Source organism: Entelurus aequoreus, linkage group LG12 (assembly GCF_033978785.1).
Source record: "Entelurus aequoreus isolate RoL-2023_Sb linkage group LG12, RoL_Eaeq_v1.1, whole genome shotgun sequence".
In the NCBI taxonomy this organism is placed as follows: Eukaryota; Metazoa; Chordata; class Actinopteri; order Syngnathiformes; family Syngnathidae; genus Entelurus; species Entelurus aequoreus.
In genome coordinates this window covers 16,246,484-16,273,744 of record NC_084742.1, presented here as the reverse complement: position 1 = coordinate 16,273,744, position 27,261 = coordinate 16,246,484, and the positions used below count along the sequence as shown (strand labels likewise).

The following is a 27,261-nucleotide window of genomic DNA, read 5'->3' as shown; positions in this document are numbered from 1 at the left end:
CAAACTCTTCCATTTTCTTATAATCAAGCCAAAAGATGACTTTGGAATATTTAGGAGCGAGGAAATTTCACGACTGGATTTGTTGCACAGGTGGCATCCTATGACAGTTCCACACTGGAAATCACTGAGCTCCTGAGAGCAGCCCATTCTTTCACAAATGTTTGTAGAAACAGTCTTCATGCCTAAGTGCTTAATTTTACACCTGTGGCCGGGCCAAGTGATTAGGACACCTGATTCTGATCATTTGGATGGGTGGCCAAATACTTTTGGCAATATATATATATATATATATATATATATATATATATATATATATATATATATATATATATATATATATATATATATATATATATATACACTACCGTTCAAAAGTTTGGGGTCACATTGAAATGTCCTTATTTTTGAAGGAAAAGCACTGTACTTTTCAATGAAAATTACTTTAAACTAGTCTTAACTTTAAAGAAATACACTCTATACATTGCTAATGTGGTAAATGACTATTCTAGCTGCAAATGTCTGGTTTTTGGTGCAATATCTACATAGGTGTATAGAGGCCCATTTCCAGCAACTACCACTCCTGTGTTCTAATGGTACAATGTGTTTGCTCATTGGCTCAGAAGGCTAATTGATGATTAGAAAACCCTTGTGCAATCATGTTCACACATCTGAAAACAGTTTAGCTCGTTACAGAAGCTACAAAACTGACCTTCCTTTGAGTAGATTGAGTTTCTGGAGCATCACATTTGTGGGGTCAATTAAACGCTCAAAATGGCCAGAAAAAGAGAACTTTCATCTGAAACTCGACAGTCTATTCTTGTTCTTAGAAATGAAGGCTATTCCACAAAATTGTTTGGGTGACCCCAAACTTTTGAACGGTAGTGTATATATATATATATATATATATATATATATATATATATATATATATATATACATTATACATACATTATATATATACAGCTACAAGTGTTTTGTAAAGCACCAACTCGGCGAGTCTAAATGAAAGAAATGAAAGGTGAGCAATACCAAAAAGAGTTAAGCTTTTACCAAAGGCAGCAATCATAAATGAAACTTTCAGCACATATAACCATAGATCTCAACTTTGTGTATTTTACTAAAGACGGCAAAAAAACGTGCACTCGTAAACGCCGTGTGCAACAACAAGTTAACAACATGGCTGTAGATGTGAAGTTAAATCATGAAATGTAACCTTAGCCGAGCAAAAACGATGCATGATTTGCCCTGGAGAGTCTTGATATCAATTTCCTTGACCCAGCCACACACAAAGAAGTTATAGCCCTCTGTGCTTTACCAAGTTTTCATATGTTTTGCGGTGTAGAATAACATCTGGAGCTCCAGATAGTTCGATATGTCTGGGACCACGACAGATAATCCTTGAAATCACTCGACAAATCTTTTGATGAAGTATAGGGATAGATGCTATTGCATAGTTTGCATTTTTTGCTTGTCTGCTTTCAGCGGTAAGAACAAGGCCCCCTTGCGTACTCAGATAGTTCACAGCAGCCATGTTGGTTTGATGGTCCTGTCCGTTCAAAAGTCATGTAACTGAATACAACCTATACTACTCAACCCTACCTGTCCCCTCGTGCTCATTAACACATTATAATAGGACCCCTCCTGGAAGAAAGGGGGAGGAATTCACATTATTTTGCGCCATTATGCACCCAGGGCCAACTATGCAAATTAGATGTTCTTATCCCGCAAACCAGCGTCTCAGATATTATGCAGTCCTGTGGGAAAATATACATAAATTGAGATTGTCTATCAATGACTCGTCCTGGAAAATGTCATTTGAAACCCACCACATAAAATCATAACCAGAACGCATATTTTTCTGAACGTCCGTTAGCGGAAAGTAGTGTAGCAATGAGTCATTGCCAGCAGAGTGACAGGCTGCGGGGTGTAGCCTGTAATAATTGCCCGTTGCAGCTCCCTCGCCATCTCATACCGTCTGCTTTGATTCCTTAAGCCTCTAATGAAAACGCGCTGACAGCTACGACCCGGTTCAATATTATGCCACATTTTCCCTCTGCGCTGGCGCAATAAATACAAGTGACAGAGCAGTCAACACCTCATCGCCGCGACGGAAACAGAAAATAGGCAGACCTTGGCCACTCAGATCGAGGGGCCAAGTCAAGCGGCTAATCATTAACCGTTTAATTTGGACGATTGTCCCCGGTTGACCTCGGGCAGGTACTTTCATTTTGGTCACCAGTGACGAGGTCAAGGTTACAATCTATTGAAATACGGCCGCGGTCCTGCTTTTTGATGTTTCAATATGACTGCGTCCAGTACTTTGAGATGATACCCAGATAGCAAGAATAAAAGATGCAGGAGACTGAGGAGAGCGTGGGTATTTTCATGCACTCTGAATGACATTTAGATGCAAGGACTGCCAGTCACATCCTTATACGGATGCACTTTGCATTAAAGTGGTCCCTGAAAAAAGAACAAATGTGATAAGCAAAGTAGACTGAAAGTATTGTATGGATGGAGTTTTGATTTATGTGGCGCTGATAGGAATGTGTGTTTGCAATCCTTCCACTAACTAATCAATTGTGGGAGTAAACAGCCTCTTCTGTGCCTTGTTATTAACCCAATGAGTGAAGCACGAACAAAAAGAAGTGACGGAAAAGTTTGTCATTTTCATGATTTTTGCTCACTTTTTGTCAATTGGGACATTGACAATTATGCAAACTGTGCAACCCGCCACAAATAGATCACAGTCTTTTGTCACTGCACAGACACCTTTAGAACTAACATCCTGAGCCACAAGAGAGCCAATGTGCTGACAAATCACTTCACTGTGACCGAGGCAAAGAGCAACGTCCAACACAATGAAGCTGATATGTGGACAACAATCCAACCACAGAAGCCTCGCAAAAGCACAGATCCGACGGGATCAACTAGCTGAAACCCAAATATTTAAATTTGGTCAACTACAGACGAGGGAAACAAATAAGAGCTCAGTCAGTAATATCAATGAGGAGAGGCCTTGTGCAATGTAATGAGCCTCATTATGCACACCATTCAGGCGATTCCATTAAGGAGTAAAGCTGCTGCTGGTACTCCGAATACTAACCACCTCAGTAAACTTTTTGAACATCACAGCTGCACACGCTGGTCACTGTTTGACACCTAAGGACATCTCAAGTGCCAGTGCGGAGATGTGGCCGCACTTAGCTTTGCAACACTGTGACCTTGAGCTGTAACATTCTAGATGGTGAGTGACAGTTTGTGTTAAAACACCACATACAATGTAAGAGTCAGACTAAAAATAGATACTTTACAGGCCAGTCCATGTATAAGTGACAACCTGTTGCCAAGTAGTCAATGCCTTCCTCCACCCTATCCTGATTGGGATTGGTGTTGTATATTATAACAAAATCACAATGTATGGCTGTCAAATTTAGCGCAATAACGAGTTAACACTAAATCCGCCGGCCCACACAGTGGTGGGGATGCTGCAAGCGAGAGCAAACACAGGACAGAAACGGACAGAGAAAAGTGCACTTTGAATGGCAATTTTAGCCCCACAAGACCAGTCAGCCCTTCCGACAACAACAAAGTAATCTGCATCTACCACCGCCGCGAGCTGAGCTATCACTGGAGCTAGTCGTGTCCTAAATGCTGGCTGCTATCTGCGAGCTGTCTGCCGATGAATAGAACCCTCTCTACCCCTGACAGAAGCAGACCATGCCGGAAAGCCAACAACAAACGACTACAACCAACAAAGTTTCTACAGCAATTGCCAAATGAGTGTCAACACACCTAATTCTGCAACCCATCAATATTGTGGAATATAATGGGCCGCCCTAAAAGTCGCATGCCCCTACTATAGGCCTGGTCCGATATAACAATATGCTTGACGATATAATGTCCCAAAAGTATTGCCGATTGTCATTATTGTCACTGCATTGTTTTGAAACAAAATTAAGCACTAATGTAATCATAATATAAAATAATACAAAATGCAAGTATTCCTTTCAAATGCAATAAACATTTATTTCTTATTGTTTTACCATTGTAATTGGAAGGTCAAAAACTTTCAAATATCATTAATAAGTAAATAAACAATACAATTAGTTTTAACTCTTAACTTCAGTTTTTTTTGTCTGTTTTGCCATCACTTTCCAACAAATTGGGCACACTCTTGTTCACTTGTCTCAATCCAAGATATTCCCACAAAGGACATTTGGTTTTGCGATCGTATTTTTCCCCCTAATTTTGGTAACCTTGCGGTAATTCTCACTAGCGAGTAGTGCGGCTCCGTTTGTGCATTCTGAGTATGTAAGCTAGCGGTCATGCCTCAACCCACAGAAACAATAATTGTGGATGACTGACAAGAGGATTCACTCTGTTCATTTAATTGTGCTATTGAATAAACGCGCTCAGATGCTGAGAGCGACGCATATAAGTGTAAAAAAAAAATTCTCATTGGTAACGTTTCTTAGTAGATTTAAAAAAATCAAAAATCTATTTTTTTAGATTTTTTTTTAAATCTACCACTCAGGCAAATCGTATTGTTGATGTACATGTTCATATATGCTGCAGAGATTTACTTTACAAAAGAGAAGAGTGAGGTACTTTTTTTGTTGCATTATTTGTATTTAACTTAATTAAATGTTTAGGTAGAATTTTATTAAACAAACCCAGTTTTCTTTTAGGTAACAGACACTTATCACTGCTGTGTATCTATTTTATGGAGGAATGTAGTTAATCATAGAACTGGCACCCAATGTTATTAAAAAGTACTGATTTTGAATTTAAAATCGTTTTGAATAGAGTATCGATTCTGAATCGAATCGTTACCGCCAAGAATCAAATCAAATCGTGCGGTGCCCAAAGATTAATTGCCCTAATGCACATAGTGAGCCCTCTCTTTTACACTGTTTTAAAGTGAGATACATAGAACACAAACACAAGGACATGGCAATTTATCGATGCCGGCAAAGTTATCCAGTTCCTTTTCATTTATTCAACGATGAAATGGTTTATTGACCCATTCATTGGTCCACACTGTCATGAAGACTGACAGGGCATTCCGCAGACATGCTTACCCTCCAATTTTTATATTGTCATTATCTTTTTTAAAGTGAGCCTGTGTCAGAAGTAGTAAGCGTGTGTAAAAGAGTACCGTATTTTCCGGACTATAAGGTACACTTAAAATCTTTTTTTTCCCTCAAAACTCCTTATGTATGGAATAATTCAGGTTTTGCTTACCGACCTCAAAGCAATTTTATTTGGTACATGGTGTAATGATAACTGTGAACAGTAGATGGCAGTCAAACATAAGAGATACGTGTAGACTGCACTATGATGGCAATACGACTCAAGTAAACAAGAACATTTTATATGTTCCATTGAAAATATAGAACATTACACATGGCGCTCAAAAATCTATCAAAATGTTTCAGTACGACTTTGGTAAGCTCTGAAGTCACACCGCTTGATTTGCTTCAATATTCGAGTATTATTATGGTGTGTGTATAAAGTAAGACATTATCTGGCGTTTTTTTTCGCAATATTATGCAAAAGCAACTTTTCTTACCTTCTGGTACCTGCTGATCTATATTTGGGATCTGCATAAATCCTGAAAAATTGCGCAGGTCCGCTTTTGTAGTCCGTGACGACACCATAGTCGATATGCTTCTTTTTGTCTATCTTCTTGTTATTGGACATTCATCTTCCGCTGTTGCCATTTCTAATATAAAGTAGTGTAAAGTTCTTACTTATATTGTCAGTAAACTCGCCATGAAAGCGCTAAAACATACCAGTGTAGTGAGTTTACATTATTCACTTTAGTTAGGAACTTTAGTTATTAGAGTTTATGTCGGACGTTTTTTTACGGGACACATTTTGGGTGTTGTTGTTTCCGGATGAGGAGATGCTGCTTCGTTATTGATTTAAGTAAAGTCTGAATGTCATTAAAACAGTTAGCTACATTTTTTGACACTTCTTCCACTCCCGTCCTTGCACGTTACACCAGTACAACAAAGATGACAGGGAGAACACGCTGCCGAAGGTGAGCCACGTAAATAAGACCGCCCACAAAACGGCGCATCCGGAAGCGACTGTCAGAAAGCGGCTTGAAGATGATCTGTAAAACATAATCTATGAAACATTTGACCAGAGAACCACCATTACATGTTATGTAGACCACAAGGAAGTGTTTTCAATTTAGAAAAAAATAATAATAATATAACTCCTTAAATGTGCCCTATAATCCGGTGGTGCATCTTATATATGAAAAAAGATCAAAAATAGACCATTCATTGGCAGTGCGCCTTATACTCCGGTGCGCCCTATGGTCCAGAAAATACGGTATGTGTTTGTGTGAGAGATCGTGTGTGAGTGTGTGTCTGTACCAGACTGTGTCCATTTTGTGTTGAGCGGTTTTAAAAAGCACAATGTTTAATAAAAATTTGCATAAAGCAAACAAATTGTACAGTTCCAAGTAAATGGTATTAAATCTTCGAAAAGGATTGTCTATCGTATACTTATTAAAGAGAAAAAAAAATGTTAAACTATCTGCGATTAATTGTTAACTATAGAAAAAAATGCAATTATTCACCTATACATATCAATCTTTTGGACAGCTATAATTCTGTGTCATTGCAGTAAGCGTTCTGCATGTAGTTTGTATGTATGGAGGAGCTGTTGCAACAGGAAAGTTGACAAAAACTTATTTGGGTGAAGAAAATGAGCTTGGAAATGTGGAGGATTAGGGAAGGATTGCCTTAAGAGGTTTTGAGACGTAACCGTCCAACTAATTAGAAATCCCTTTTCAATTGTCAAGCTCCTGTAATCCCGCGGCAATGACGAATGAGCTCATTGGAACTGTTAAATATCAAAGCTGGGCACTCGTCGTCGAACGCGCTCGGGATGTTTGGCAGCGCGGGGGAGAGGTGAAGCGAGTGCGCGCCTCGGTTCGTGTCACTCATGTTACAAAGCATGACAAGACTCTTTAAGCGCCGCCCGCCCCCAACATGACACGGTCACATACGTGTTAGAACAACTCACGCCTCTTCCAACAGTCAGCCATTCCTCCTCGCGGCTGCCACCATCGCGCACTGGCAGAAGAGCAGGAGATGGCACATCGCGCCTCGCACACTCATGTCGTTGAGGTAACCAGAGGTGATTCGTGCTGCCATGCAGCGGTGTATTTACGGCATTCCCTCTGGCGAGATGAAGCCGAAGGGAATTTTTTTTCTCCCCTCCTTGCTCTGAGACTCTGCATACAGAGGACTGTTGCTGCGACAGTGAATATGCGGTGCCGTTTTAATCTGGGATCAAACTGAAAATCCTCTCCCAAAAGAGTTCAGTCAAGGTCATACTGGCGATTACGCACTAGACTGTCTATGGAGAGATGCTGAAACACGGAGTCAAATAAACACCCGGCTGGTGAACAACATGGTGATAACAGACTAATTCAGGATCGCCTTCCTCGAAGATGAACTCACTCCTTCCACTACACGGTTGGGTCATGACTTGGGGACCTAAAAGCCTCCTGTTTTGCTGGCCCACAAGTGGGACATCAACCTGGCTGAGGCCTGGTGCTGTGCCCAGGCGGACAGCTGGTCTAAGACGCCCACACCAGAGACCCAGAGGTGAAACAGGAGAGAGGGAGGGTACAAGGGGGCCGTGGACAGGCCCTGTCTAACATATGAGTTTTCCAAGGAAGTGATGTCAAGGTGTCCGGTGATGTGTGCAACATGGCTTATGACACGCCTTCTAAACTATGAGCACACCACATTAGCATTTTGTCAACAAAACATCAGCTTGGAAGCACTAAACTAAGGTTACTTTACCATCTGTAGGTGAGGTTTTTAGCCGGTTGCAGAATCCTTGAACGTCCCCGTATGATTCCCCAATTTTGTTTATCCCCTCAGTGCCTCGCAGTTCCATGAGGGCGCGCAGTTCTTTGAGCGTGCAGCCAAACTCTCCATCATGGTTGGCCTCCACTACGGAGTTCTTCACCCCGCTGTAAGAGTTGTTTGCCATTGTCCCCGCTAGCTCTCCACGTTAATGCAAAGCTTTGAGGTAACAGAAGGGGTAAAAAAAAAGATATATAAAAATAAGTGTCCTGGAAAGGTTTAAATCCTCACGAGCGTGCACACAGAGGTAGCGCCCATAAAAAAGGCGACAAGGCCATCAGAGGCAGCTGGAGTCAGGTGGCAGCGGGTCGAAGGGCAGCGTTTCTACAAAACCAGCCATTTCCATTGGAGCGCTGAGTCTTCCTGGCCTTTCATGGCGTTGGAGAACTCAGAGAGCCAGAGATCACCATGCAGTCAGATCTAGAACGAGAAGAGCAATTATACTGTCAGCAGGCACCAAAGTAAACAGGATTCCACCAAAGAAGAAACCATTAAAATTTGATGCTCGGACAAAAAGTCCCACGTGTTTTCAGAGGCAGCAGTGGATTCTGCTAATGCGGACGAGCATTCACGCAGACGTGTTCTGTCATGCACGTACAGGTACATTGCTCTCTGGGAACACAATTCCCTTCTCTGCAGTCACACGGGCGGTGAGCTAGGACTCGCTGAATGATTACTTCAGGAAAAGCCTCGCGTCAAATCTAATTAAGACTATCTGCGGCATCGGGGAGCTCCGCAGCGCTCAACGCCAGTAGCCCATTGTAACCAGCGGCTGGCGCCCATTCAGCCTCAATATGACACAACTGGGATAGTTAATTCAGAGTTGGCTGGATCTGAACTCATTTATAGATTCCTGAGCAGACAAGAGGACATTAACAATGCTCATCTAAAAAGGTCAGCATCTCTGTGGGACGGGGCACCTTAAAGCTGTTAAGTTGGAAAAACAAGTAAAATCTCCAAATATACAAAACTGGGACACGGATGTTGCACAATAGCGCTTGCTGCACAAAATGAACGCTCGCAGCTTATTCCAGTGAGAATCTTGGAAACTATTCTGTCACATATTGGGATTCTACTTGGAGCCATCTGCTATGGAAAAAACAAGACAACATTTATTATTTATTATGCAGCGTAATTGCATATTTACCAGCCCAAGACTGCAAAGGTAGGTGACACCTACAGTTTATTTGGTTTTCCCTGGTTATTATTGCAGGCTTTAACAATTACTTCTCAGACTGTAAATTCCACAGCATCAACCACCAAAGGCAGCACATTGGTAAGTGTCAATAATGCCTAAGCCTGCTGTGAAGCTTAGACAGGTTTGTCAGCAGGGCACTATTAAAGGTCCACTGTGATGATCAGTTGATTGGCAACACTAAATTGGCCCTAGTGTGTGAATGTGAGTGTGAATGTTGTCTGTCTATCTTTGTTGGCCCTGTAATAGGCTTAGACCGATGTTTTTTTATTTGATTATTTTTACATTTTTTTATTTATTTGTTATTTTTTTTAATTTATTTATTTATTTTCCCCCAACACCCCTCCCCCCATTGTTTACCTGTATCTCACCTTTTTTGAAAGGGGCGCCGGAAGTTGGCAGAACCGTCAGCGATCCTGTTCTGTGTCCCTGTAATGTTTGTCTGATCTTGAATGGGATTGTGTTGAACATTTTAATTTCCCCTCGGGGATTAATAAATTATTTCTGATTCTGATTCTAATGAGGTGGCGACTTGTCCAGGGTGTACCCCGCCTTCCGCCCGAATGCAGCTGAGGTAGGCTCCAGCGACCCCCTGCGACCCCGAAAGGGACACGCGGTAGAAAACGGATGGATGGATGTGATGATGTTATTGTAACAAAGGGTGGTTCAGACACCCTCCTTAGAACCAGCGTCATCTGCAGTGGGCATAAAAGGACTAAAACATTTTTATGTGTAACTCAGACAAAATAGTCCACTGCAGAGGACACTGAATCTCAGGGGGTTATGCACTGCATCTAAACAATACATTTTTGGGATGTAACGATATGAAAATTTCATATGACAGTTGGCATTTTTATCATGTTATTGTTGAATGTAGGACTGCAACAATTAATAGAATACATCGATTAGAAAATGTTTGATTTATTTTCTGTTGCTTCGAATAATCGTTTAATGAAAATGTATCAAATCTGGACCGCAAAGGAGGTCCAAAACTTTGAATACGCAAACATATTTTCTGCACCACCGCTCCAAAAGAGCGCACATGAGAGCGGTGTGTTGAAGCTGCAGATTGTTTGTTTTTTTATTTATTTTTAATTAATACACATTATAAAAGTGCAATTTCATGTTGATGATATGCATTTATTGTAAAAAAAAAAAGAAGGTAATGGTAAGAAGAACATTTTGTGTTTACGGTATTTCAACTACGTTCTCTACAATATGCACTAAGGCTATAAAGTGAGTACCATACTTAATGGAACAAACAATTGATAGATTTTTGGATTAATAAATGTGCTCAAAAATATATACACACTTTGAAATCTTTTAACCAAGTTTTTTTTTTTGTCTTGTGTTTATGATCGCATTTGAGCAAGCTATTGATTAGTGCGATATTAAGCATGTTTATCTTTATACTGGTAATTTTAGTGTCCCTTTTATAAATTTATCACAGTTCCTTTCCTCCCTAGGATGCTAAAGGCACTCCGTGCTGCTGGTGGCTACCCACATGGTGCAAATGGGCCAATCATGAGTAATTAGGGGTTTGGTATCTTGCTCAAGGACACTTAGGGAAAGACTCCCTCTTGAAGCTGAAGATCAAACCAGTAACCATCCAATTAGCAGACAGCCAAAAGCAAAGGAAGGAACAGTAGGCTTTTTGTAGCATTCATTTCAAAAGCTGCACCTCCGCTGGATGCAATTCTTGTTTGCCTTCGGGCCACCATCGCGACACCCCAACCCCGCGGGGTGATGGTGGACGTGCCAACATTTGCTCCGCTGGGAGTTTCGGGTTGCCGAGCCGGTCACATGTCACAACTGCGGAAAATCATTGCCATTGGATCTCCGTGCCCGGCAGCTGGCGCGGTTTGGTTGAGTGACAGTGGCCGGGGTTAACTCTTTGCACGCCAACGCCAGGGAGACTTGACTACTCCAAGACATCCGAGGTTGCTACGACACATGCGGGTGGACATCTGCAGAAAGTGGAGACAATTAAAAGTAACGACGGCAAGCTTCTGCAGAATACAATTCATGCTAAAGAAACCCTCTGGCAGTTTGTACACCTCCGTGAGGCAACTACTCCAAGATAGCAATTCTCGGGATCCACTGCAATGAAGCCGCGTACCATGAGGGGTGGTGGTATTTTTAGCTCTTCCCCGGCCTGCCCCTCCCCCCGCCACTAGCCTCACGTCGAACTGGGTCAGGCCATGCAAATGTAGAGGGTACAAAGCAGAGACACCCGGCTTCTCCTCTCACAGCTGAGAGCTACTTCAGCGCGCACACTGGAAGCCCTACGAGGCTCTCCGACGCTGTCAGGCTGCCAAAAAGCGTACGGAGGCGCATTCAGGTGTCAGCAGTCAGCGCAGTTTTCATCTTCATCCTCTTCTACTGGGATCATGGGGACATTTGAACAAATCAAACATGCCTATTTTCAGGTAACACCTGTTTAATGGTCAGGGTTTCGTTTATTTGAAAGAATTCAACATATCTGAAGAGAATTAGGAAGAAGAAGAGTGTTTTTAATCTACCCCTTCTCGATGTGTACGCAGAATTACTGATGGTTTGGTCACTTTCTAAAAATACCTTAGTAAATGATAAATAACCTGGTTCTCAGCACACAGATTCTGCCATATACAGTGATACCTTGGTTTTTGTACGCCCAGTTTTTTGTCCACTGTGTCAGCTTAAGTATGGCCCACGTATTATTCTGCGGACTCGAGTACCCAAACAAAGAATCCCACACGTTGGTGACTCAGTTTATGTGCTCTTTTTCTTAATTTAAGTTTAACTGCAAAATTGTCCAACATGGGGCCAAAGAAGTTGCGAGGGCCAGCAATTTGATAATGAACGTGAGAAACACTACTGAATTCCTGAAAAAAGCTCAAAGTCTTACCCTAATTTACGAGCCTATTTCAGTTGCCTCTCTGTCAAACACATCAGCAGCAGCTTCTGTATATTTTCATGAATACATTTCTGCCGTTTGGATATTATTTTAATGTCCTTGGCAGACCTTATCGATTCCTTCTGCTTCGGTATGTTGAAGACTAGCAGTGCTACGTTCCAACTGCTTCACCAAGATAGCAAGGTACACATGCTGCCATGTTTTTGATGATTTCTTCCTTCAATTCAATGAATATCATCCACTTCTTCTCACCACTGTCCTCAACACTCACTTTCTTCCTTCCCATGCTTGGAAAAACAAAGTTATGTCCATCTCCAGCTTGGGATGGTAAGTATTTCCTAAAAACTATGTGGCGATAACGCCTACTGCGATAACCATATATATCACGATAATTGATTTAGTATATAAATGATGATAAAACCGTTTCAAAACAGGTTACCTGGTATTGTTACTGTCGATATTTGTATCGACCCACTCACCATTCAAGAGCTTCAGCTTGTGGTTAGCAATTAGCGTATCCTTCTACGGCATGTAGTGTAGCATGTTCAGCTAGTACTCATCCTCCAGTGATGATACTTGCAAGAAAAGTAGTTTATTTGCCACCATGGAAGTGAGAAGTGGCTTTGCACTGCGGAGGCACATTAGCCGCTAGCAAGAACGGTACATTACTTTGAGGACGTGTTTGCTAGATTGTCGGTGTGACATTTGTGGGACACAGCTAGAATGTGCCGTCAACATGCATTATTACGATACAACGATAGTATAAAAAGCTCTATTGTCGGACAAATTTATAATAAATCAACACTAAATCGGCCCGAGTCAGTGAATGTGAATGTTGTCTGTCTATCTGTATTGGCCCTGCGATGAGGTGTAGACTTGTCCAGCGTGCACCCTCTCTTGCACCCGAGTGCAGCTGGAATAGGCTGCAGCCCCCCTGAAACTCCGAGGGTCTAGTGTTACAAAATGGATGGATGGATAGTCTATATTGCACTACCCGCGTAAAACCGGATGTTTTCTGCGTATTTTATGGGGTTCATTCTGACATTCGCTACACCACCTAGTTGTGGGGAAGCTTGCAACTTGAATTTGCACTTGGATTGAATTTGAACTTAAAGTATAACAATTAGCCGAAAGACAACTTGTATCTGAAAACATTTGTATGTTGAGGTACAACTGTACGAAAAGTGACGTTCGCGCCTCTCTTTTTGCTCATTGACGTATTCAAGTTTTTGATAAAAAAGTAAAAGTGAAGTAATGTTAATTATTCAATGTCATTTTTAATTTATGTATTTCAAATTGTTTTCTGTGTATAAAACTACAATTATTCTCGATAAAATGTGCTTTTTGTCATTATTCGAATTCTTGCACATTCTCTTTTTAACTTTTGCATAGTTTTAAATGCTTACTTTACAATTTATTAACTGTAAGGTGTTAGGAATTAGGTTTAAACAACAAAAATAAAATGGACGACATAATGATAAAAATGCTACATTTTAAGTAAGATCTATTTAAAAATTATGTTAATGTGTTTCGTAAATAATAAGCAAATTCTCAGTTTGAATAATTGAGATGCAGTGTTTCCCACACATTCATTTATTTGTGGCGGCCCGCCACGAAAGAATTACGTCCGCCACAAATAGATTATTTTTTTGTCCTGTCCAGCGTCTCAGGCAAATCATATAGTTGATGTAGATGCCCATATAGAATATTCAGATTTACTTTACAAAAGAGAAGTGTAGGATACTTCTCTTGTTGCCTTATTTGCATTTGACCACGACTGTTCTGTTTATTTGTTACTGACTGTGGCAGGACACCTCTGCCTCTGTTTCACTTTATGTTGCTGGTAAATAATATGGTTGTAGTAGTAGGCTAAAGTTAAATTATTTAGTATGCACTAATTAAAGGGGCAGAGCTTTAAGAGACATTTTAGCTTTTATATTTTATAAGATATATTTTTTGTAAGAACCACAATTAATAAATATTTTTCAGTGAATAACTTATTGTTCAAATCTGTATATAAATATGTACATAAAGTGTTGTAATTATATTGTAAAATGGATGGATGGATGGATGGATGGATGGATGGATGGATGGATGGACGTTTAAAACAAAACTGTTATTAATTAGTAAGTATACATTTTTTGAGCCTTTTTAGAGAAAATCATATCATTGTAGTAAATTATGGAAATTACTCGATGATGTCATGGTGACTACGCCCATAGCCACGCCCCCACCGCCACAGGTATCTTGGCAGTTTATGGGAAACACTGAGATGTATTTATTTAAAAGCATTTAAGTTCTTCAGACGCTGCACTAAACTTTCAGCATTAATAGGATGTCCGGAAGGCATGTACGTGCACGTGTTAAGTGTGAAAACGTTACACTGCTTACAATGTTATGCAGCAGCTGCAGTGTTTTGGCGAGGCGGTCTTTCATCAGCGCCGCCTTTGAAGATGAAAAGTGCTTTATGTTTTTTATAACGTGCCGTTTCACGGGGCAGGTCAGAGCCCACAGCCCCCACGCCTGGTCAGACACAGTCTGCCTTTCCATCGGCGGCCTGACCCCGTCATCCCGGAGCTTCATACAACGGGGACACTGTGTACCATAGCCAACATTGTGACACTAGTACGAGTGAGTGGAAGTACAAGGGAATGATAACAAGAACTTGGAAGCTGGCTAAAGAATCAGCTGCACATCAGCTGTCAACCCCACACCGTGGTGTCTTCAAAGTGAACGTTGTTGTGGCAGTGATGTCCGTCCATCCATTCATTCATTCATTCAGGGTCGCGGGGGGGGGGGGGGGGGGGGGGGGGGCTGCAGTCTATCCTTGCTGCACTCAGGCGGAAGGCAGACCTTAAAAATACTGCGCTTGTTGGCATAGTGAATGTCAGTGAACCCCGTACGATCTGACCAAAACATCCAGTCTTACTCGCTGGCATATGCTTGTAGCTAGAGATAGACATAACTTTGTTTTGCCAAGCATGGGGGAAACTGCTAGTTTGCACCATACTGAAGCAGAATGAGTCGATAACACCAGCCAAGGACGTTAAAATAATATCTAAACAGTGGACATTTATCCATGAAAATATGGAGAAGCAGCTAATTGTGTGTTTAAAAGAGAAGAAACTGGAAGGAGATACCGTAGAAGTCCACTCTCCAAGGTAAATACTGTACACTATTGTTACATTACTTCATAAAACTATTGTAGTTGTTTGTACTACTTTATACTGTATTGTTTCTTTATACAATATTTCTTATCTAAAACGTTGTTTTTTAAAAAAAAACATGTTACATGTTAAAATTGTGATGTTTTGGAGTGACAACCATTGATTAAATAGATTTTAATTATTTTCAAAGGGCGACGCCGTTTCCAGTACAAGTTGTTGAGGTACGAGCTGCTATACAGAACCAAAGCTCTAAAGTTGAAGTACTACTAGTGTTGTCCTGATACCAATATTTTGGTATTAGGACCAAAATGTATCTTGATACTTTTCAAAATAAAGGGGACCACAAAAAATGTCATAATCGGCTTTTTTTTAATTTAATTTAGGTAGCCAGGGACTGCAGATGGAAATTAGCTGAACATATCTGTCTTTGAGCTTAATGTCTCTGTGCATTGTCCCTTCAAATAAAGACTAAACTAAACTATTTTAACAGAAAATATTATGATACATTGAACATATGTTTCTTATTGCAATCTGCAATCAAAGAACAGTTTTGGCATTATATAACATAATGAACATACTAGACAACTTTTATTTTAGTAGTAAATATGCAAACTGGGTTACAAAGCTCTTAATTTGGCGGCTGACGTATGCAGTAATGTATTGTGTCATTTTCGATTGTATTATTTTGTCAAAATTATGAGGGACAAGCGATAGAAAATGGATAGATGGATGGATGGATTATTAATCTACTTGTTTATTTACTGTTAATAACTGCTTACTTTCTGTTTTAACAAGTTTTAGCTAAACTCCTGTTAAAATGTAACCAGCACTTATTTTTCTGTTGTTCGGATACTTTACTTAAGTTTTGGGTGGTACTACAATATAAAAATGACAAAATATTTTGTAATCATAAAAATGTTGAGATAATCATTGTAATATGGAACATATACGACTCAGGTAGTTGGTATTGTTACAGTCGATATTTGTATAAATCCACCCATGTGTTTCAATTCAGGGGCGCTAGTTTGCTGTTAGCTATTGTATCCTCCTATGGTGTGTAATGAAGCATGTTTATCCATTCCTCATCCTGCAGGGATGATACGTGTAAGAACTGCAGTTTATGTCACCATGCAGGCGAGAATTAGTGATTTAGAAGTAGATAACACAGCGGAGACCCTTGATTGCTTTGTTTTGCAGAGCGGCACTTTAGTCACTATGTTTCCATGCACTAAATTAGTCTGATTTTAAAAATAGTTTGTTTTTTTGTATTTTCATGTGAAGTCCCAGTGTCTATGCACACTCTCTAATGCAACCATTGGTCATACGCTGTGTGCCTCCCGTACACTGGGGGTCACTTGTTTCCTTTTAGCGCGGATAAATGTAATGCAGGCATCTGTGGCTCCTTACAAATCAACATCTTATCTTTGTTGTACCTGATGTCTGCTGTAATACTGGCACAGATTACAAATAGTACGTCTCTAAAGGCTATGTTGATGTTAAATAGCAAACAACATCAAGAAATTATCTCATATTGCGCTACGTAAATGGCAATACTACCAAGAATATATTGGTGCGGATGCAGGTCCGAAGCAAAGAAAGACCGACGGGAGAGAGTTTTTTCAAAGGAATTTTTGGACGGAGAATCATGGAAACAAAACTTTGGAATGTCTCGGAGTTCAATTATAAGGCTCTGTAGACTGATGGAAGGAGTTTTATATCTGAAAGAAAAGACTGTTTGCGCCCCGGTTAATACTGTTCCAGATGAAGGTTGCTATTGTTCTGGACTATATTGCCAGTTGTGCAGAATACAGATTTATTGTTAATCAGTTTGGAGTGACAAATGCAGCGTGAAGATATGTGTACGCTATGTTATTCGCCTTTAATACACCTGCTTCATTCTCTTTCATCTAATTGGTTTTTGTTCGGGAGTCCGAATTAAGCGGGCATTTTACATTTCCTTAGCTACATTCCTAAATAAATCTCTTTCTTCTTTTCTACCATAGATGCACTTCAAAGTGTTCTGTACTTTCAATTTGTGAAGCATATTGACAGTCTCCTTTTCATTACAATTGTTGCTGATGTTTTGCTTGAACGGGATCTGCTTTCAGGCTATATCCCACGCGTTGAGACTGGTGCATGCGCGATATTAAGGGTTCCCTCAAACGGCACACATCTACTCGAGATATCTGGTTTTCAATTGCATAATCCAGGCGTGTTAGTTCCGATTTTTCAAAAACCGAATATGATTGGATTAAAGGGGAACTGCACTTTTTTGTGGAGTTTTGCCTTTCGTTCACAATCATTATGAAAGATATGATGACAGATGGATTTGATATTTTTAATGCATTCTAAATACTAAATAAATGTAAACAAAAGTCCACTTACAGCGGAGAGAATGGGAGATCCACTATTCCGCCCATAAATTCCGAAAAATAACCATTCAAAAAGCGCCAACAATACTTAATTTACATTGCGTGAAAAGAATATTAACAAAGTATTAGTGATATTATTATTATAAACGCTAAAGCAGACCAACTATTTAGAGCGGCGGGTGTGCCTATGTTTACATCATCAAGTAGTCTGCTGCATCCTTGCTTCCTTGCTCCCTGTAAGTTTATTGTAGATCATAAATCATGCCTCTCACATGAAAAATAAATGGCTGAAAATATAATCCGACAACTTGGGACACTTTGACAGCCATTTCAGACCTGGGACTGGCGAGGACGACACGAAAAGCACTTGTTCTTCTTCATGCCACCACACCACCCGACCCCGTTTCTTCGTGAGGAATTATGAGACATTTTTCCTCTGAATGGGAATATATGAACATCCTAACAGTCGGCATCCTAATGACAGCAGACATTATACAGTAAGTGGTGTTTAATTATGTTTGTTGGCTCTCAAAGTCTGCAGGGAGCATAAATCAGTGAAGAAAAAGAAAAATTTGAAATTAATGCGCCACGTATGCTTTAAATTATCAAAATACGTAAACATTAAATGTAATTATAAATGTGCCCGTGACTACATTAAATACATACTTACATCATGTATATAAAACCCTAATGGAGGTGTTTGGATGTTTTTTAGGGGCTCTATAGGCAGAATTGAACAGCTCCATTGTAAGTGGACTTACAATGGACTTACAAATGTATTTAATATTTCAAATACATTAAAAAAAACATCCAACCGTCGTCATGTTTTTTATAACGATTGTGATCGATAGGCAAAATTCCAAAAAAAGTGCAGTTCCCCTTTAAGGTGTTTCCATTGCTTATTTAGAACCAAGAGAAATTGGACTAATTTAGTGCATGGTCACATACTGAGTGTTTATAGTTTCACCTTTATCATACATTTTTAAACCAATATATGTCAATTCTCCCTCTTCTGTCTCCACCCTATTTCTGTATGTGTGTTGACTCACATGCGCCACAGCTCATATTACCAGCAATGTCACCATGGCCAGGGCTGTACGCTTACCTTTTTCAATAGTAGCACCGGTGCTACCATATGAAAAAAATGAGCAGCACAGAAAACTAAGCTAACCCATAAAAGGAAATATAGATGATTAAATATCTCCACCATGCCTTGATTTAAAAAAAATTGGGATTGATGGGGATCCCAAATACACAAAAACAGATACCAACAAGTAAGAAAAGTAGGTTTTGCATAATAGGATCCCGAGTTAAGAAAAAGCCTTGAAAAATTATAAGAAAAGTCAAATATAATCTCCATCTTCTTTTAAAAAAAAATTTTTTTATAATGAAAAATAAAACATTTTTGCTATGCTCAATTCTTCAGCAAACAAAAAAACAAAAGAACAAAATGTAAGTAAGGTGCCCTGGTTTAAGAGGACATGTTAAAACATCAACAGCAACATGAAAATAATTGACCTTTAATAATTGTGTTTTTATAGGTAAACAGTATTATAGGACATCACACAAAGATTTTAGCAAGGAACACCAACCTGCCAACTGCTTAATAATGCTTTGTGACAGGCTGTGTTCTGAAAACTACCTTTAAAAATGACTTCTGGTTACTCAGTACTTTACCAAAAAAGTAATCTAATTACTAACGGAATAACTCTCTAATGAATGTAATTAATTACTATAGAATGTAATTAACGTGTCACTTAAAAAAAAAAACTTTAAATATCTAGCATAATGCAGTTGATGCCCACTGCTCCCCAAGGGGATGGGTCAAATGCAGAGGACAAATTTCACCACATCTAGTGTGTGTGTGACAATCATTGGTACTTTAATCTTAATCTTGAAATATAAGTTTTTATATGGGAGCAGTGTGTGCGTCTGTGTGTTTGCCTTTAAAAGGCGGTGCCTGTTGCCTAGTGATTTGTGACGTCAGCGAGTCCATGTTCATGCTGCGTTCCATTTACCTCTGAAGTTGGAAGTCGGAGCTCGGAATGACGTCACAGCCGAGTTGTGAGCATTCCAGTTATGAGGTGAGAAATCAAGATGGCCACATGCACAGACTCTATTTTTCACTTGCCTTTTCTGAATATAAACAATTTATGGGAAAATATTGACTCTTACTACAAATTTCAAGCACGGTGGATGAAAGTGATTTTACCATATAAAAACGCCCAACAATACATTGTATATGGCTGATTTACTGCAACAAAAACTAATCAGAAATGCTAATAACGGATATTATAGAATAGGACATCATTGTTTACATCCAAAGCAACAATCTTTGAAAATAACTTGGGGGGTGGTGAGAATGCTTCCACTTTCTGAGTCGGAAATCTGATCTCAAGGGGCGTTCCAATTGAAATTCCAACTAAGAACTCTGAAATTCCGACTTCCTAGTTCAAATAGAACACACCGTAGGTCTGAGTCTCACAGGCATTTTAGTTTGAGTTACGTTTTTAGCTAAGCATGCTAGCAGCAGCAGCTCTTTCGAATCGTTCACTGGTTTTTGTTACCTCTGCATAATAAATACATTGAATGTGCTTTCAATGTGCAAGTTTGTCACTTCAATCATTGATTTGTTGTTCAATATTTCCTCTAACCCTCGTAGTTACTAGCGCGCAGTGCAAATTGTGTCAAGTTTTAAGGTGATGTAAAAAAACCTTGTCTTTTACTGACTAAGACCTTGTTTCTTCCATGTTGGAAGACTGAGTGTCTGAGCTACGGGCTACAGCCTCGCTTCTCTGTGTGTATGGCGCAGGTGGGATGGACACACAGCTTTTGCTGCGCACAAAGTGATCAGTGACACTTCTGCGTCAATCACGTGTCCATTTGGTTATGATTATGGTTTAAGTTTATTTCAAACATGCTATACAGACAGGCGAAACTTTTACTCTAGATTGAGCAAATGGTGATGCTTTTAGAAGCGAAATGCGATGAAACAGTTGAAATCCTTTTTTGCACATGTGCGACAAGTTTTTTTCCCCAAGTCGCACAGTCCATTTTTAGGCGCATTTGCGAGAACATTTTTCGCACTGTACAGCCCTGTTTTAAGTCACTTTGTTTTGACTAAGACTGCAAAATAAGTCACAATTGGACAAAAAATGTGTTGCAAGTGCCAGCAGGTGAGAAACACTATTGAATTCAAGAAAGAACAAACGACTTTGGAGCATGCGTGGCTCTCTCCTTGCGTCCTCCCTCTCCACTCATCGTGATCTTCACCAACTAAAGCCTCCATAATCTTTAATGTTTTTTGTATCCATTTAATTTGTGCACAACTAGAATTATTCTCCATGAAATGTGTTTTGTGTGAATATTTTCGGGTGTCTGGAATGAATTAATTGGATTCACGTTATTTCTTAAGAATACAATTTGGTCTTCGTCGGACCTTCTGGAACGGATTACTAACGACAACCGAGCTACAGTATTGTAATACATTTTTGATTCTCTTTATGGTGTTATAGTGTTTGCTAAGGCTGAAACGACGCGTCGACATAGTCGACGTCATCGGTTACGTAAATACGTCGACGCCGTTTTTGTGCATGGACGCGTCGCATATTTACGTCACACTACCGTCATGGCGGAGCGCAAAGCAGACGGTGCGAGCGAGGGGGGAAAAATCACGCCAAAAGTGTGGGAGTATTTCAATACACGGCCTAATAATGTTGTTGTATGCACACTGTGTCGAGCGGAAATGGCCTATTATAGCAGCACAACGGCTATGAACGAACATTTGAAAAGAAAACCATCAACCATCAACTAGTCAATCGTCCGCGTGAGCATACGTTGTCATCATTACACAAAAACATGAATGTGTCATTTGTATCTGCTAGGGGTGTAACGGTACGTGTTTTGTATTGAACCGTTTCGGTACGGGGCTTTCGGTTCGGTACGGGGGTGTACCGAACGAGTTTCTAAGCTAAAGCTAAAGTCTTAACAAGCTGCTTAGCTCCTTCTGCTTCTGTCTCAGCACGCAGCATTGTCCCACCCACACAACCATCTGATTGGTACACAGAAAGCGCTATCAGCCAATCAGCAGTGCGTATTGAAAACGTTAGCAGCCAATCAACAGTGCGTATTCAGAGCGCATGTAGTCAGCGCTTCAGCGTCGAGCAGATAGGTGTTTAGCAGGTGAGCATCAGGCAGCGGACTCTCCCCAAATGATAATAAACACCTCCCAGTCAACTACTAGTAACATCACTATGAGCCCGTTGACCTTCTAGAAACTTAAACTGCAGCTCAGCTCACTCGCAGTCCTGGCTTGAGGTGAAGGCTAATTACCTCTCAGTTCCAGCCACAACGACCCCTTCTGAGCGCCTATTTTCAGCTGCTGGGAATATTGTAAACAAGAAAAGAACCAGAGCATGTAGACATGCTAACCTTTCTTCATTACAACTGTTAGTCACTCACTGGAATGAGTAGGATTGGTTATTGTGTACTGTGTTGGACTGGATGTTTATTTTGCACATTTTAAAAGAAATACTTAATGTTTACAGTTCTCCAGAATATTTAGATTGGCACTTTTTTGTATTGGATGTTTGTCTTTATTTTTGCACATTTTAGCAAATAAGCAATACTTTCACTTTTGTTGAAATGTTTACACTGTTGTTACAGAATATTTCGTTTTGCACTTTTTTGTATTGGATGTTCATCTTTATTTTTGCACATTTTAAAGCAAAATAAGCAATACTTTTACTTTTGAAATGCTTATACTATTGCAGAATATTAAGATTTGCACTGGATTTTTACTTTTATATTTGCACATTAAAAAGCAAATAAGCTACTTTTAATTTTGTTAAATGTTAAAAGTTTTAAATGTTTACATTGTTACAGAATATTTTGTCGTGTTGTAGTCGATGTTGACTGAGTGGCCACTTCTTTTTTTTTGTAAATAAAAGCCATGCCTTTTGAAAAAACTGGCCTACATTTATTTTTTCATCTTCATTTTAAATAAAAAAATAATCGGTAAAAGGAAAAATAATCTATAGATTAATCGGAAAAAAAATCTATAGATTAACCGATTAATCGAAAAAAATAATCTATAGATTAATCGATAGAAACATAATCGTTAGCTGCAGCCTTAGTGTTTGCATTTCTCAGCTCTTTGTGTCGCACACAGACGGAGGAGCAATCACAATAGTTATATCCATCCATCCACCCATTTTCTACCGCTTGTTCCTTTCGGCATGTCGTATGAGTATGCCGTAGGTTTTGGCTTTACGCATTATTCTGGAGTCTTTCCCTCAATTTATTTCATAAAAGGTGATGTTATCATGTATAACTGGAGGGGAGCGATCATGTAACACTGAGATGCCTTTATTTAGATTTTTTCCGGAGATTCCTATACAGCTGACGCTCCGGGTCTAGTAAAGTTTTGATTGATACAACTTGTGGCTCATAATGCAAGCATAAAATGTAGCATAAACAAGTTGAGCCTGCATGTGTCTTACAGTTTACACAGCACACACGTCACTGAAGGTTACTGACATACAAGCTCTCATGCGCACATCATGAACTAGATACTGTACAACAAAAAGGTGCTTATTGACAACGACCAACATTTTTTTGGAACCCGGGACGCTCATAAGTTCCTGCAGAGCGCACAAGGCAGCTTTGAGCGAGACTGCGATGCCATGGAAGCACCCCCCCACAGGACAGTGTGTATTTTACATTAAGGGGAAATCAGCAGACGTGTGCTGCTGCTGCTGGCCTGTACAAAATATATCAAGTCCGGATTACAAATGTAAGTAGGGGACGGCGATCCAAATGTGCAGCGCGGCCAAGGAGTGTCAAATGTTAGGCGGCTGTGCCATAGAAGCACTGTCCAAAACAAGTGCCACAACTACCTACTAATATCCATTGTTCTGTTAGACATGCAGAACCGGCAATGCTGTCAGACTCAAGAGTCAGCAGCAATGATTATATGAGAGGCATCAATCTTTTTTTGTGTGTTTTTTGGGGTCAATCTTGAGTGACTGCAACAGCGCAAGTTCTAAGGCCTCAGGCAGAGCGAGACAATGTGTTACTGTTGGTTTACATAAATCATTAAACACGCTCTCTGCTGCTCTTAAGGCTGAAAGAGACAGCGAGCAAAAGAGCTTTAGGGGCACCATGATTGAAGAAAATAAGCATAACATTAAATATGGATGCTGATGCTGATAATTCATTGCTGAAGTAAATAAAAACATCCTCAACAGTCCTCATCTTAACACAGGTGCTTGCAAAATTCTCATTTAACCGTCATAAAGTTCTGTCTTGTTCTCATATTATTGAAACTTTTTTCCACTAATATTTTAAAACGTTATGTATTTTCTTGGGCAGCGCGGTACGACAGGGGTTAGTGCATCTGCCTCACAATACGAAGGTCCTGAGTAGTCCTGAGTTCTATCCCGGGCTCGGGATCTTTCTGTGTGGAGTTTGCATGCTCTCCCCGTGACTGCGTGGGTTCCCTACGGTTACTCCGGCTTCCTCCCACCTCCAAAGACATGCACCTGGGGATAAGTTGATTGGCAACACTAAATTGGCCCTAGTGTGTGAACGTGAGTGTGAATGTTGTCTGTCTATCTGTGTTGGCCCTGCGATGAGGTGGCTACTTGTCCAGGGTGTACCCCGCCTACTGCCCGAATGCAGCTGAGATAGGCTCCAGCGACCCCAAAAGGGACAAGCGGTAGAAAATGGATGGATGGATGTATTTTCTTGTATTACACATATTTTCTTTGTTGTTTTTTTTTAATGTATTTTATTTTGATAAAATGACAACATATCCCTTGTAATGTTACAAGCATATTCTATATATTATTTCATTATTTATTTGGACAAAATGTATATTATTACATTTTTATTTACAGTAGTATCTTATTCAAGACAGAAGTTTGCACTTTATTGATCTCAATGTTGGAGACTGTTTATTTGCAGGCAATGTGCAATGCTACATTTTTGTTAACAGAATTATTATTTTCAAGCAGAAGGATTGCTTCCCAAGGAAAGCTCTTAATTTAATTCAACGTATATCTGGCCTAAAAAGAACATTATATAAATTAGAATTTTGCTAAGAGTAAGACGCAGTGTATGCAGTGTCATTTCAAACTACGAGTTGTTGATTAAATAAAAGAAAAACTTTAGAATTTTCTCCGTCATTTGTAGAGGTGGGGGAAAAAATAAATGTTTAGAAGCATCGTAATTCGGACATGGACGATTATAGAATCGATTAGTAAACGTAAATAATCGATTTATTTCTTGTAAATAAAGTAATGCAGACAGTTCTAAAATTTGGCTGACTGCAGCGAGCAACCTCACCAAGAGATCTGACCAGCTCCTGTATTTTAGGGCTTTTATGTTCCAGTTTTGCACACATTTCCATTAATTTAATACATGTGGGAATTAATTTAACTGTTTCTTATTACAAATGCACTGGTTTTTTTTTTTTAAGTTTTACAAGTGATAAACGCTTATTTAGGGAAACGAAAAGAAAAGTAAAACTTCATTAAAAATATATTAAAGAATTCATTAATAATCGATTTTTAATCGAATCGTAGCTCCTAAATCATAATCGAATCGTGAGGTGCCCAAAGATTCCTACCTTTAGTCATTTGTATTCAATGGTATCTTTAAAAAGTAGGGGAAAAAAACTGAAAAAATGGTAAATCAAATTTTTTGTAAAATAAGATGGGATTTTATTTTTAGACCATATCGCCCAGGCCTACACCAACTCCGTTATCGTAGTACTGTGGTAGCTTGGTTTCTGTACATCCAACTTTGACAAAATAATTTGCTAACGTTAATTATAATTCCATGCTTTAGAGACTCTATTTGCAAAATAAGCCACTGTGAGTTCAATTAAATTTGTGAGTGCCAGCACTTTGATAAAGAAGAGAGAAACACTATTAATTACAGGTGTCCCAATCTGATATTGATATTGGTCTGATATCAGCAAAAACAAACGAATGATATTGAGTCCTGCAGCACATTTAAATGTACTCCAATGAGCACACAAGGTTGGTCTTTTCAGGTATTTTAGTCAAGTTATTTACAAAAGGTAAACATGGTATGCTACAGGCTACTCGGAGCAAGCAGCTGCACAACTGCTACGCACACAATAGCATACAAGGTAGACATTCGCAATAGGTGTCATTCATTGAATAATATTTAGTCTTAAACAGCAAATTTGTTTAAAATTGCATATTACTTACACATATAAAGTCTCCAAGGAAGAAGTCTATTAGAAAATGTGTCAGCATCATTCAACTTACTGCGTCATGAATAGGGTAATTTAGTACCGGTACCAAAATGTATATCGATACTTTGATACTTTTCCAAATAAAGGGAACTACGAATTTCAATATTGGCTTTATTTTAACAGAACATCTTACACTACATTAAACACTCACAGTCAAAGATCAATTTTACAAGGTTGAAATATAAATTAAAAGGCACTGAAATGGCATCGACCCTGAAGGGAATGTCTTCCCTGTGCTCCTTGACTACGGTCTGCACCGGACCGAACAGCAGGACAGGTGTAACAACTACATTGTTTTCTGTCACTTTTTATAACTCCTTGTGAAAATCTGAAAGATTATTAATTAAATGTTTACCTAAGTTTGAAGCAAAGGTGGTAATATTAATCGCCACATTTGGCGAGGCGTGTTTTAAAGCAGCTGTTGTAAGTGTAACGTATGGGAGTGTGTGCTCCTTTAAGAATGGCAGTTTTTGGGGTGAGTGACGTGAGTAAGTGAGTGGGCAAGTTGGAAGAGGTAGCGTTAGCATGTGCAGGAGTGTTATTAGTGGTTGTCCGGTTGTGGCCTGTGGAAATTATAAATAAAGTGACCAAGTTGTAACTTATCGACGGCCTCATCATTCCGGCCTAAGAGCGGACCCATCGTGAAGTTAAGGGTGTTATCCCCGACAATACATTGGTCCTGGAGGGAACGTCTTCCCTGCTCTCCTCGACCACGGTCTGGGAGTCGACAAGCAGGAAAGGTGTAAAACAACACTTGCAACGCGTCACCTATATTGTTAGTTTTGAAGCCCAAATACCTCCATATTGCGCTTCACACACCCTCTTTATTAACCAGTAGAATTGTAGTTATTTGCCATTTTTCCTCTCCAAGATGTTATTACTTGTATGCACTTTGTGTGTGCGTTTTGACACACTCAACATCATGCGCCTCGGCTCTGTAGTCACCGCCGCAAAGCGGCATTCAGAGGAAAGAACTGTACCATAACTTTTCAATGATGGTATAGTACCGATTTCAATTGATTAGTACCGCGATACTTTATTAGTACCGGTATATCGTACAACCCAAGTCATGAAGTTAACTTTATGAATTATTGTGACCACTAGGTGTTGCCAAAAAACAAATAACCACTCCACTTCAAATTCAAGACAGCATAAGTCTCTCATAAGGTTAGTGCTTTTACAGGTAGTTTTTAGTACCGATTCCTAATTGGGCCAGTCCTCCTGGACCGTGAAGCTTCTGAAGTGAAGAGTGAAGTGAATTATATTTATATAGCGCTTTTCTCCAGTGACTCAAAGCGCTTTACATACTGAAACCCATTATTTAAGTTACATTTAAACCAGTGTGGGTAGCACTGGGAGCAGGTGGGTAAACAATAATAATAATACCTGGGATTTATATAGCGCTTTTTTAAGTACCCAAAGTCGCTTTACATGTAGAAAGTA

At 39.6% G+C, this 27,261-nt stretch overlaps 1 protein-coding gene across 3 annotated transcripts in view; it reads right to left on the bottom strand.

The window, feature by feature from the left end:
* Positions 1–27,261, bottom strand: part of atp2b1a (ATPase plasma membrane Ca2+ transporting 1a) — a 73,144-nt gene that overhangs the window by 40,408 nt on the left and 5,475 nt on the right. For all 3 annotated transcript variants that reach the window (XM_062064890.1, XM_062064891.1, XM_062064892.1), the window contains exon 2: positions 7,836–8,321. In XM_062064890.1, coding sequence (XP_061920874.1) covers positions 7,836–8,028 — 193 coding nt within the window. In that variant the 5' untranslated portion in view covers positions 8,029–8,321. The remainder of the gene's footprint in view (positions 1–7,835; positions 8,322–27,261) is intronic.